Here is a 12,464-nt window from a genome sequence, read left to right on the forward strand (position 1 = left end):
ACAAGCTTTAATCTACCATTTCTTTGACTTGGCTATTTTTTGCTTAGTACCTGGACATTTCTTATGCACCATAGCACATTAATGCACATCTAACAAATAGTCCAATTTTTAAATTGTCTTCCTAAAACTTGTATTCGAAACAAAATTCCGCGAATAATTTTCAGTTTTATGAAATTTATCATAATAGATATTGTAGAAATCAGTCGGCGAATGATTGTTAAACCGTAAAAAAAAAAAAAAAAAAAAAAAAAAATTCGTCTTCACTGAGATCCAAACTCACGTTACTTCCACCACGGGAAAAGAAGACTGTCAGTGGCGTATGACACCCCTCACGATATTGGTATTTTTTTTCTTATCACTTATGTTTCGCTAATTTTTTTTATGTTCATTGTTTACGCGCACAGAAAAAACAGTTAACTTGAATCAAGAAAAATATTCTTGATTCAAAAAAATTTTTTTGATCGAATCGGAAAATAAAAATTTAATTGCACCAAGTAAACAATTATCTTCAAATTTTTATCTTGAATAAAAATTTTTTTTCTCACGTCAACATATTTTTACGATTAAATCAAAAAATTTTCACTTGTCTCAAGAGTTTATACTTCTTAAAGTAAGAGATATTTTTTTTGGTGCTACATTATTTTTTTGTAGCAATATTGCACTTTTTTGGTTAAAGAGAATAAAATTTCTCGAAACAAGTACTATTCTTTCCACGCAAGTATTTTTGTATTCTCCGACCAAGATAACAAAAGTTGCTTAAACCAAGAGAAAAAATTTCTTGGGAGAAAAGATCGATATGGAGAAGGGGAAAGTCACCGGTGCTAGGCAGCAGCAGCGGGAGTAGTTCGGTGCTCGCCACAAAATCGCGCGTACGATTTGTAGTGTCCCTGGTAAGGCATTTATTTCAGAAGTGTTATATTCCAAATTTCAATACGATTTTGTTCGAGTACTCCTCTGTCATTTGACAGAGCGGCAAGTACCTCTTTGGATTGTACTATAGTATATCCTATAATACATCATGACTTTAATATTTAATATTAATGTTTACTTGAGTAATTTTTGATGAATAAATGAACTGACTCAATCTCACAGATTTTTCAGGAATAGATTGCTGAGGATTTTCCGCGTAAATACTCATACAAATATTCTTGAGTATACATAATAAAAACTTTTTGAATTCATGCTAAAAAATGAAATAATTTAGCATATAAACCTTAATCAATACTAAAGAAACTATAACTCAATCAATCTCATAAATTTTTTCGTTACTATATGGAAAATTACTGTACTCACATTGACTAATCAGTATCAAATCTTATATGATTACTTCGGAAATCGTCTCATACAATCTTATTCATTTCCAAAATCTACGCAATTATATACTTTACATTTTTCGAAAACTTAGTACTTATAATCACAAAATTACAGCTTTTGTTTCTTATAGTTTCTGATCATTTATATAAGAATTTTAAAAAAAAAATTTTTTTGATGGACCATCTATGATAAAATAATTGTATAAGAATTTTTGAGATTTTTCGCGGACAAATACTGATCGTTTTCTCATAGCCAATTTTTTTAATGAGATTTTATAAGACCTTTATCACAGGGATTCGCTGATAAAAAGTTAATTAAATCACTGACCGTTAATTTAATTCTTAATAGTTAATTCAGTTCATTATTCGCTAATTAACTTTTTAATTAATATATATTTCGAAAGTACTTATAATAAATAATATTTTCATTCAGTTACAATCTTACTGGTGTTTATTCAGGCAATTTATTTTAATATTTTTCAATCTAGATAACCTATAAAGTTTTTATATTTAAATACAAAACAGTTACAAGCTTAGTAATAAAAATTCACCTTGAATTAACCGTCGAAAACAAATATTGCTGTTTTCAAAGCTTTAATCTAAGCCTAATGACAATCTACCTTCACATCCATTAAAATTTTCTATGAGAAGTACCCGATGCAATACTATATTTAAAAGCTAGGATTTAAGATGATGTTGTTATTTTGTTTCACTTCATTAACAAAATATCAAAAGTTTGAATATATAAAGGCATCGAATTTCCCATGATTGAGTCACAGTTATTTAATTATATGAAAATAACTAAATGAAATAAAATTTTCTTTTCCAGATGGATGACGCAGCTAATGAATTAGAAGGAATTGATTTGACCGATCCAGATCTGCACAAAGCAGCAACTAAAATTCAAGCGAGTTTCCGAGGCCATAAAGTTCGCCAAGAAGTAGTTGTAACTGAGACCAAAAAATAAGGTTACATAATAAATAAAATGGAGTGATAACTAGTGATCCTATCAATACGTGCAATCTTTACCTATAAATAGGAATAACATGCAATTAATGGACCTAATTTATATATAAATATAATTATAAATATATATATATTCTTTTCCTTATTTTAAAAATTTTTCGATCTGTGACTATTGTTGAATGTAATAATGTCAATAAAATTTAAGAGAGGTACTTCACTTAATTATATATATATGTATATGTATATATATATATATATATATATCGCTAAGAACACCGTAAGTTACAAGTCATTTTAAAACAAAAATCATTAAAATTTACCCAGTGTAATGAATACTAATTCTACATTTAATTTATATTCTCAATTTATTTCTAATGGCAAAAAAAATACTGCACACAATCATTGATCGCAATCTGAATGATATTGTTTAAAGAAAAAGAAAACCATTAAAACATGTAAAAAATTTACGAATATTTCATTTAAGTGAAAACCAATGTATTACAATATTAGATTTAAAAAAAAAAACTATCGCTATGAAATTTGCGAAGTTTTTGAGTGCGATCCATTCATCAAGCGTGAGAAGTTAAAACAAAATTATAAGTTAAAAAGAATCTAATATGATCTATCAAGCAGCTTCTCAAACACGACGTCAGCAAACTCGCATAATTTGAAGCCATTTCTACGTAACGTCGAAGAATACGATAAAAAAAAAAGTTTAGGCAGTTAAAATATGTACTTATTATATTATCAGCTTTTCCGTTAATGATATCAAAATGTAATGTACATTAATTTCATAATACTTGCCACAAGATAAGTAAAAGTTTTTAGCTTGACAAAGATTATCCAGTCTTATTTTAAAAAAAAAACTTTTTCTAAACGTAGAAAATTCATGTACTAATTATCGGCACTAATTAATGAATGTAAAATAAGAAATCGAAGTCACCTTCTCGACTTTAAAATAAAAATTTATTTCAAACCATTTGCAGTTGAGTTTTTTTGAGTATATTTTTATCATTGGATTTTCTTATTGAAATAGTATCATGTGAACAGAAAGTACCTATTGAGTTAATCTCTTCGAATTTTTTACCTTGATATTTATGCTGAAGATATTTGTAAAGTGAGCGAATGTACAAAAGGAATCTGGTTTAGGTGTGGTAGAATTTAGCAACTAGAAATTACACCAAAATTAATAATAAATAATTGAGATCTTTATTCACACCCTATACAGTTGAAACTGTGAGAAAGTAATAGTAGAGAGCGAATGCGACTAAATTTATACGCGGATATGAAATCGATACGTGGTCGGTAGCGGTTCAAGACGCGGTAATTAATTAGACGTGAGTGACAATCAATTTATCCTTAATAAATAGTAGCCTTAATGTACTATCTAATTATTGAGAATAATTAGGATAATAATTTAGCGGAATTATTATTTCAATAGCGGTTAGCAACACAAGAATATATAGCAAAAATTAAGCGGGTTGAATACACGCGGTGATAGTACGACTGCACGATGTAGAAAGCCAAGCACGAGGTGAAGCGGTTGAACATCAGAAGCGAAAAAGCTATGAAATGGCGGCGTCTTTTTCCTTCGTTGCCACTAGGTGATGACGTGGACAGCATGGCTGTCCCAGCGAATTTTCACACTGGCTTAAAAGCGCGCCAACAGTATGTAGTTAGCCGCCAATTTTCCCAATTGGTCGGCTGGTAGCGGGTCTCTCAGGCTGGCTCGACGCGGCCATGAGAAAGAAATTGTATGTGCTGGACACAAATAGCGAGTGACCCGGCACTATTCTGACCTTGAAGTCCGTAGCGAGTTCGGCAGCTCCCAGACGTAGCGAAAGTACACGAAGCTTTTCAAAATAATTATGCTCGTGACTGAACAATATTAATAAATATTTGTAGTGATCATTTTACTGGAGATAAAATATTAGAGGAAAATAATATAAATTTATTTTACAAATGTATAACTATTTAGTTGAAAAACTTTTTTGCTGAAGATTTGAAATGTACTAGTCTTACGAAAAATTAAGACCGCATGGGGGAACCGGCCGTGGAGGAAAATGCCTCATTGGTGTCTCCTCTCTAACAAATATAATAGTGGTGAAAGGGTAGCTGGTGTGTGGGAGCAGGAGGAGAGGGAGTACGCACATGCGCAGCATATTAGGTCAATACACATGATGAGCTAGATAGTCCCTTGACTGCAGAAAGAGGTCCGTATACATTTTGATGGCCCAGCCGGGTGCCTAGTCTCTCGCACAACCAGTCGCCTTGTGCGCGCGCTCTTTCTCCACCAAAGCGCATCCGGCGATAGATACACCGAAATTTTACCTAGATGTTTATATTAAAAATCACGACAATGAAAAAAAAAAGTCGATAAAATGTTGATACTACCAACCGACTGGATTTTTCGTGAAACGAAGATATCGAAAAAAACGGCCATAATTACTCTGTTGAAATTATTAATGTTCCAGCATATGACGTTTGGACTCAAAAACGCAGCTCAAACGTTTCAAAGATTTATCGACGAAATCATACAGCCTGGACTTCGTAATGACATACATTGATCACACCTTTAGTTGCATCTAAAGACGAAAGAAAACACTTAAAACATTTCAATATTTTATTTCAACGTCTTGGGCATTACAGGCTGGTGATAAACGTTCTGACGTGCCAGCTAGGAAAAATAGAAGTTAAATTCATTGGCTATATAATTAACGACTACAGCATTAAATTGTTTCGGGAAAAAGTTGGAGCTAACGTTAACTTTGAGCCTCCTAAAATCGTCAAAGCACATCGTCAATTTCTGAGCACGATAAATTTTAACAGGAAGCTTATTAAGAATGCTAGGGAAATTCCGGCACCATTAAATAAAGTACTCAAAGGTCCAAAAATTATAGAATCGCATCATGTCAATTGGATAGTCGTTTTGCAAAACGCTTTAATGCTGTAAAATGATCTCCCGCTGAGGCTGCACTTCTCGTGCACCCAAGAACTGGTGTGGATTGGGTAGTTTTAATTGATGTGTCAGAAATCAGAAACAATGCCGTTTTTAAGCAACGAGTTAACAATGATTAGCAGCCGCTGATTTTATCCAATCAGAAATTAGTTGTGAGACATTTCCAGCACATTTTCGAAAGTCAGCACGTTACGATCTATATCGATCATAAACCGCTTTAACAGGCATTTAAACCGAGTACAAAAAGAGCTTAGCCATGGCAACACCACCGCTTAGATTTTATCGGTCAATTTACGACTGACATCAGGCATGTGTCAGATAACAACAACATTGTAGCTAATACATTGTCACGATTAGAAGCAGTATCAACCGCTATTACATGGGAGGAACTTTCCGATGCGCAGAAAGAAGACGTCGAGTTTTAGCAGCTGTAACAACAAGCAACATTGCTATATTTAAAACGTATGAATTTAATACCAGTCTAGCAGTGTTCTGTGAGATCACCTATACACCAAGCCATATTATCCATAAGCCAATGCTCTTATCGAACGATTACATCGTCAAATGAAAGCAGAGCTCCTGTCCTAAGAAATCATGATATGACGCATTGCCAGCCATTCTACTTAACTTGCGCGAAGCTTGGAAAAACGATATGCAGACAACCTCGGCTAGATTTGTGTACGGTGAGCTTATCCAATTACCCAGTAGGTTACTTTCTCTTACAAGCAAAACATCGCTTCAATGTTGCAATAAAATGAAATTTTAATTTGTTAGTACCGGTCGAAATTTCGCGCCATGGCAAGCATTCTGTTTTCTTATTCAGGAATCTTAGTACTTGCTTTTACATATTCGTGCAAAGGACCCATACAACGTAATTACTCGACACAATAAGTATTTCGTCGTTGATTTCCGACCAACCGCGATCTCGGTGGTCAGATTGAAGCCGGTTTATGAAGCAAATATAGTCGACACGGCAGACTCCTGTACAAGTGAAAACACAGTAGTCACGACTCTGGGACATAAAGTCCGATTTAACCTTCAAATAAATTCGATTAACTTGATCTACACTTACGCAAAAAAATAAAGGAACAGAAAAATTTTATAAATTTTTTAGTGATTTTTGAAAGGCTGTAACTTGGTGAAAAATAATCGTATCAAGATTTAAAAAAAAAAACATTTTATAGCTACTCTGCAAATATCGATAAAAAAAATAATGTTGCCAGGTACTCTCATAGCTTAATGTCAAACGGGTCATCAAAGCCAAAAGGATCATTTTTTGTATGTAGGCTGATATCTCTGCGACAAATCGTCCTACGAGGTAAAAAAAAAGCCAAATCGAAGCTGAATAAATTTGCTAAACGATCTATGCATTGGTTTGATTGAAAGAATTTTTCCGCAGTCCGTGGGCTCTTCGGAAAAAAAAAAAATTCGAAATTTTTTTTTTCGCGGTATTTCTCATGCTTGTGCAATATCCGGAGCTCTGAAGGAGGTTCATCAGTAGCAGTAGTTCGCAACTTTTAGACCGATTTCTCTCGTGTAAAACATTCTAAGTACAATAAGAAGTGGTTGAGATACAGTACACTTTTGTGCATCCTCTTATATGCGCAGAAGTATAAAAATGATCCCATTGCGTCTTTTCTCAGACTTGGCTACGTTGCATTCTAACTTAGAATATTTTTCCCCTTGAGCATGTGTTGTAGAAAGTGTTTTGAATAATTTCGACGTTATACATAGTTGGAGATAACAAATAATAAATATTTGTATTGCAGTTATTTATAATTTATACCTTTTATTATTTTAAATATAATATATATTTACCCTTTCCCTATACTGTAACCTTATGTTTAACCTATATCTGTAAAGTTTTTATAATAAGTTAAATCTGTTGGGCTTCTACTGTGTTTTAAACTTCCCGCGCACTGCAACGTTGCCAAATCACTATCTCTCACTTGTCAGGTTATGGGATAAAGCTTGAAAATCATTAAAAGTAACAAACTTTAAAAATTAATTAAAAAAAATGAATACCGCTCGATTATGTTTTTATTGAAAAAAATTACTTGTTATAAATTGAATCATTAATTTCCAACTTTTAAAAAAATGTTGTAAGAAAAGTATGATTGTTATTTAATAAAATTCTCACTCTAACTACGATTGTCCAGTCACGAGCTTAATCATTTTGAAAAGTTTCGTGTACTTTCGCTACGTACGGGAGCAGCCGAACTCGCTACTGACTTGAATGTCAGAATAGTGCCGGGTCACTCGCTATCTGGGCCCGACACCTGCAATTTCTTGCTCATGACCGTGTCAAAATGGGATGAGAACCCGCTACTAACCGGCCAATCGAATAATTCGTCTTATATCAACGTGCTCGGCAGCCAATAAGGAAATTGGCTGTTAACTACTTCCGGTTGGCGCGCTTTTAAGCCAATGGGAAAATTCGTCTTATGCAGCAATGCTGCCACGTCAGCACCTAGTGAAAACGCCGGCTCAACTTCGCTCAAGCCAGAATCGACTTCATGGATCGATCAGTACAAAAACAGCTATCCATCTAACCGCTTCGCTCAATATAATATATCTCTAGTGTGATATAAGTCTGAACCGCTCCGCTAAATCTCCGCTTGAATATTCTCAATAATTAGCTAGTATATCAAGGCAACCAATTATTGATTATATGTTGAATTGTTGCTCGCGTGTTATTAATTATAAATTAATTATCGCGTCATTAACCGCTACCGACCACGTGTCGAATTTATACGCGCATTCTTTTACAGTCGCATTCGCTATCGCGTATCTTGTAGTTGCATTCGCTATTAAGTATTTTTCTCACAGTTATTCAGTGTACATATTGTTAAATAAAGATCAAATTTATCATCTGTAATTTTTGTGTTAATTGTTAGTTATTGAATTAACCACATCCACACAAGAATCCCACAGAGCATTCGCTCATTTTACAACGGTCAATATAAGGAATGCATGTTAAATGTACGATTTTTAATTGTTAATATTTCGAAATTTAGTACCGCAAGAACTATTTTAAAAAATTCCTACGTACACAGGACACGTCAAAGTATTTGTATTTAAAAATTGAAAGATTTTGTAAGAAAAGTGATTATACGATGAACCTCCTTAAAAAAATTTGAAAAAAAATGCACCGAAACTAGAGATTTCAAGCTCTAAAATGCTTTTTTAAAATCTTGATACGATTATTTTTCACCAAGTTACAGCCTTCCAAAAATGACTGAAAAATTTATAAATTTTTTCTGTTCCTTTAATTTTTTGCGTTAGTGTATTTTTTTTCTTTTATGAAATTTTTTGTTTACACAGTAGTTGTTCATCGTTATATTGTATTCATGCATTTCCTTATTTATTAGTTCATGTCATTTGTTAAAATTTTATTACTTGAATGATTGCGTATTAAAAGTAAAATCAAGAAAAAATCAAACTCTAACGGACTTAAATTACAGTAAATCCACCGTAAATTACGGTAATTCACCGTAAAATACCTATTTACCGTAAATTACGGTAGATTTACCGTAATTTTCAGTAGTTCTACCGCAATTTACGGTAACCCACCGTAAAGTACGGTAATCCACCGTAAATTACGGTAATTCGGTAATCAACCTTAGAAATACCGGCTTACCGTAAATTACGGTAAATCCACCGTAATTTACGGTAGATTTACCATGATTTACGGTAGTTTTACCGCAATTTACAGTAATCCACCGTAAATTACAGTAATTCGGTAATGAACCGTAAAAATACCGGCTTATCGTAATTTACGGTGGATTTACCGTATTTCGCAAAAGATTCAACGTTGTTCTGTGATTCGTTGTTAACATTACACGATGAATTTTGCAATCGTATCTCTGTGAAATTATCGTATTTTACGGAAGCTGTAAGGTACTTTACCGTATTTTACGGTGGATTCACCATACTCCACTGTAAATGTCTACCGTAAATTACAGTCGTTTCATCGAATTTGACAAAAGATTTTGCGTTGTTCTGTGGTTAATTGTGACTATCTTACGATGGAATTTTCACTCGCAACACTGTGAAATTAACGTATTTTACAAAGGATATAACGTACTTTACGGTGGATTTACCGTAGTTTACTATTGATTTTCTGCAGTTCTACGGCGGATTAGCCGTATTCTACAGTTAATTTACCTGTTGTCCTATGATGGTTTTTTTATATTTCACACTGGATTTCCCAACTGTTTTATGGTAGATTTACCATATTCTGCAGTGAATTTATTGTATTTTACTGGTTTTTACATCACTGTATATTTCGTGTCTATGGTTGTTTACGTTGAATTTACTATATTTCACGATGGTTTTAACGTTTTGTTTTTTTTTCCGTGAACAAACAATCTTATGTGAAATAGAAAAGCTGGATGTTTCAATAGATTTACCGTAGCACAGGCTAAATTTATCGTATTTGAAGACACGGTAGTGTCTCATGCCAAGTACGTGTTCAAAGACAAATGTGTGTATGGGTGCGTGTACATTAAGGTGCTTCATTTCAGAGCAACATTTTTTTTTTTAAGTGCTTGTGGAAAAAATCATAGTTCAACACGAAAAAAAAATTTCGCGAAAGAAAAAAAATTCTATGTCGATTACCGACCTAGCTCATCGAAAAATTCAATTTTCCCATTTAAATAACACGGGAAAAAGTTTTTTTTTTGCTTTAAGTATTGTTAACTCATTAAACAAATCAATAGATCGAATAGACTAATACATATTTTTGTAGGAAATTGAACGCTCTACAAAAAAGGTGTCTTATCATTTTTCGATAAACCAATCTGTTCAAAAGTTATTAGAGCTCGAAGTAAAGTTGGATATCTTTTTACTATTCCGGCGAAACTATCAGACTTATCACAAAATGTTGTAGGATCTTTTTTGTTGACAATTTTATTCTCTACAAATTATTATCAGTAAAGGTTTTTGAAATTCAGCATTATTTTCTATTTATTTTCATTTTAATTTCAAGCTCTTAAAAAAGTGGTTCTGGTCGATTTCAAGAGCTCGACATTAAAATGGAAATAACTAAAAAATGATGCTGAATTTCAAAAAACTTTACTGATGATAATTTGTAGAGAATAAAATTGTCAACAAAAAAGATCCTACAACATTTTGTGATAAGTCTGATAGTTTCGCCGGAATAGTAAAAAGATCTCCAACTTTACTTCGAGCTCTAATAACTTTTGAACAGATGGGTTTATCGAAAAATAATAAGAGACCTTTTTTGTAGAGCGTTCAATTTCCTACAAAAATATGTATTAGTCTATTCGATCTATTGATTTGTTTAATGAGTTAACAATACTTAAAGCTAAAAAAAAAATTTTTTCCGTGTTATTTAAATGGGAAAATTGAATTTTTCGATGAGCTAGGTCTGTAATCGACATAGAATGTTTTTTCTTCCGCGAAAATTTTTTTTTTATGTTGAACTATGATTTTTTCCACAAGCACTTAAAAAAAAAATGTTGCTCTGAAATGGAGCACCCTAGTGTACATGGACGGCGCGAGCCAACTATGTTTCTATACTAGATTTAGCACTCATATTTCAAACGGATAGTTCTTTGGACATATGGCATAATAACATTTTTCACGTATTTACAACGTAACAATCTTGTTCAAGGCTTGAGCAAGCCTGGTCTCAAGTTCGATGGACGTTAGTGATTTTTCCTACACATGTGTCTTGCTGCAGTCACTTGTGACTGGATTTCAATAGCAAGTTCAGTACAAGCCTTGCACAAGAAATTTGATCCAGATTATAACTCAATTCTGGAGGAAGACTATAGTTGGCAATAATCGCCCATAGCTTGCTCGAGATCTGCTCGAGGCCCAAAATTGACCTTGAGCCTTGAGCAGATCTTGAGCAAGCCATGCCCTAAGTTACTGGTGCAAGAAATGCGCCAGAAACTTTTTAACTGCACCGTATCTAAGATATCTTCAATATTTTTGTGTACAATGCCTCAAGCAAGTCATGCTAAATGTTTGTGTATACTCATATACTGTGAAACGAAAATATACATTAGGGTGATCAAAAAAAAAACAAATTTTTTTTTTCGCAAACAGGTTCAAAAATTTCATTTAGATAAAAAAAGACACCTGTAAAAATTAGAGCTCTTAATATTAACATTAAGAGGTTCGTCATCGCACTTTTCTATTTTCCATAAGAATAACATGGAAAAAATTTTTTTTACATCTTCTGATTTTTATAAGTAGCTAACGATGCGTCAAAGGAATACTTGGCAGGCATGTTTTTGTAGGGAATTGAATACTCTACAAAAAAAGATTCTTATCATTTTTTGAGGAATCTATTTGTTCAAAAGTTATTTGAGGTTGAAGTCGAATTCATATTAAATTTTAAGATTTTCTTACTTTTCCGGCGAAACTGTCAGAGCTATTACAAAATATCATAAGACATCTTTTGTAGACAATTTTATTCCCTTAAAGTTTTTTACAATAAAGTTTTTTTGAATTCCGCATTGTTTTCTAGTTACTTTTATTTTGATGTCATGCTCATAAAAAAAATAGTCTTCTGATCGATTTTAAAAGCTTGACATCAAAATAAAAATAACTAGAAAACGATGCGGAATTCAAAAAAGCTTTATTGAAAATAACTTCTAGGGGATAAAATCGTCTACAAAAAAGGTCTTATGATATTTTGTTAACGCTCTGATAGTTTCGCCGGAAAAGTAAGAAAATCTTAAAATTTAATATGAATTCGACTTCAACCTCAAATAACTTTTGAACAAATAGATTCCTCAAAAAATGATAAGAATCTCTTTTTGTAGAGCATTTAATTCCCTACAAAAATATGCCTGTCAAATATTCCTACGACGCATCGTTAGCTACTTATAAAAATCAGAAGACGTAAAAAAAATTTTTTCCATGTTATTCTTATGGAAAATAGAAAAGTGCGATGAGGAACCTCTTAATGTTAATATTAAGAGCGCTAATTTTCACAGGCATCTTTTTTTATCTGAATGGAACTTTTGAACCTGTTTGCGAGAAAAAAAATCTGTCTATCGGTTGACCCTGCGGGCCAGCCCTAAAACTTCCCGCTGATTTCGAGCTCCTTGAGTTCATAAACATTGTTGTGAATACATTTTCGACTTCTTCGAGCTCGAAAATACGTTTGTATTCCATTGTTTTCAAATAAACCGTTTTTTACCAATTCTTTCCCCACGATATCCCGCGAACAAATTAACCGATTGAGA

At 32.8% G+C, this 12,464-nt stretch overlaps 1 protein-coding gene across 3 annotated transcripts in view; it reads left to right on the forward strand.

Moving 5' to 3' along the window:
• The window catches only part of LOC130664883 (uncharacterized), a 127,793-nt gene extending 125,475 nt beyond the window's left edge, over positions 1-2,318 (forward strand). For all 3 annotated transcript variants that reach the window (XM_057465059.1, XM_057465060.1, XM_057465061.1), the window contains exon 4: positions 2,143-2,318. In XM_057465059.1, coding sequence (XP_057321042.1) covers positions 2,143-2,280 — 138 coding nt within the window. In that variant the 3' untranslated portion in view covers positions 2,281-2,318. The remainder of the gene's footprint in view (positions 1-2,142) is intronic.
• The last annotated feature ends 10,146 nt before the right edge of the window (positions 2,319-12,464 follow it).

The sequence above is a fragment of the Microplitis mediator genome, chromosome 3 (genome assembly GCF_029852145.1).
Source record: "Microplitis mediator isolate UGA2020A chromosome 3, iyMicMedi2.1, whole genome shotgun sequence".
NCBI lineage: Eukaryota > Metazoa > Arthropoda > Insecta > Hymenoptera > Braconidae > Microplitis > Microplitis mediator.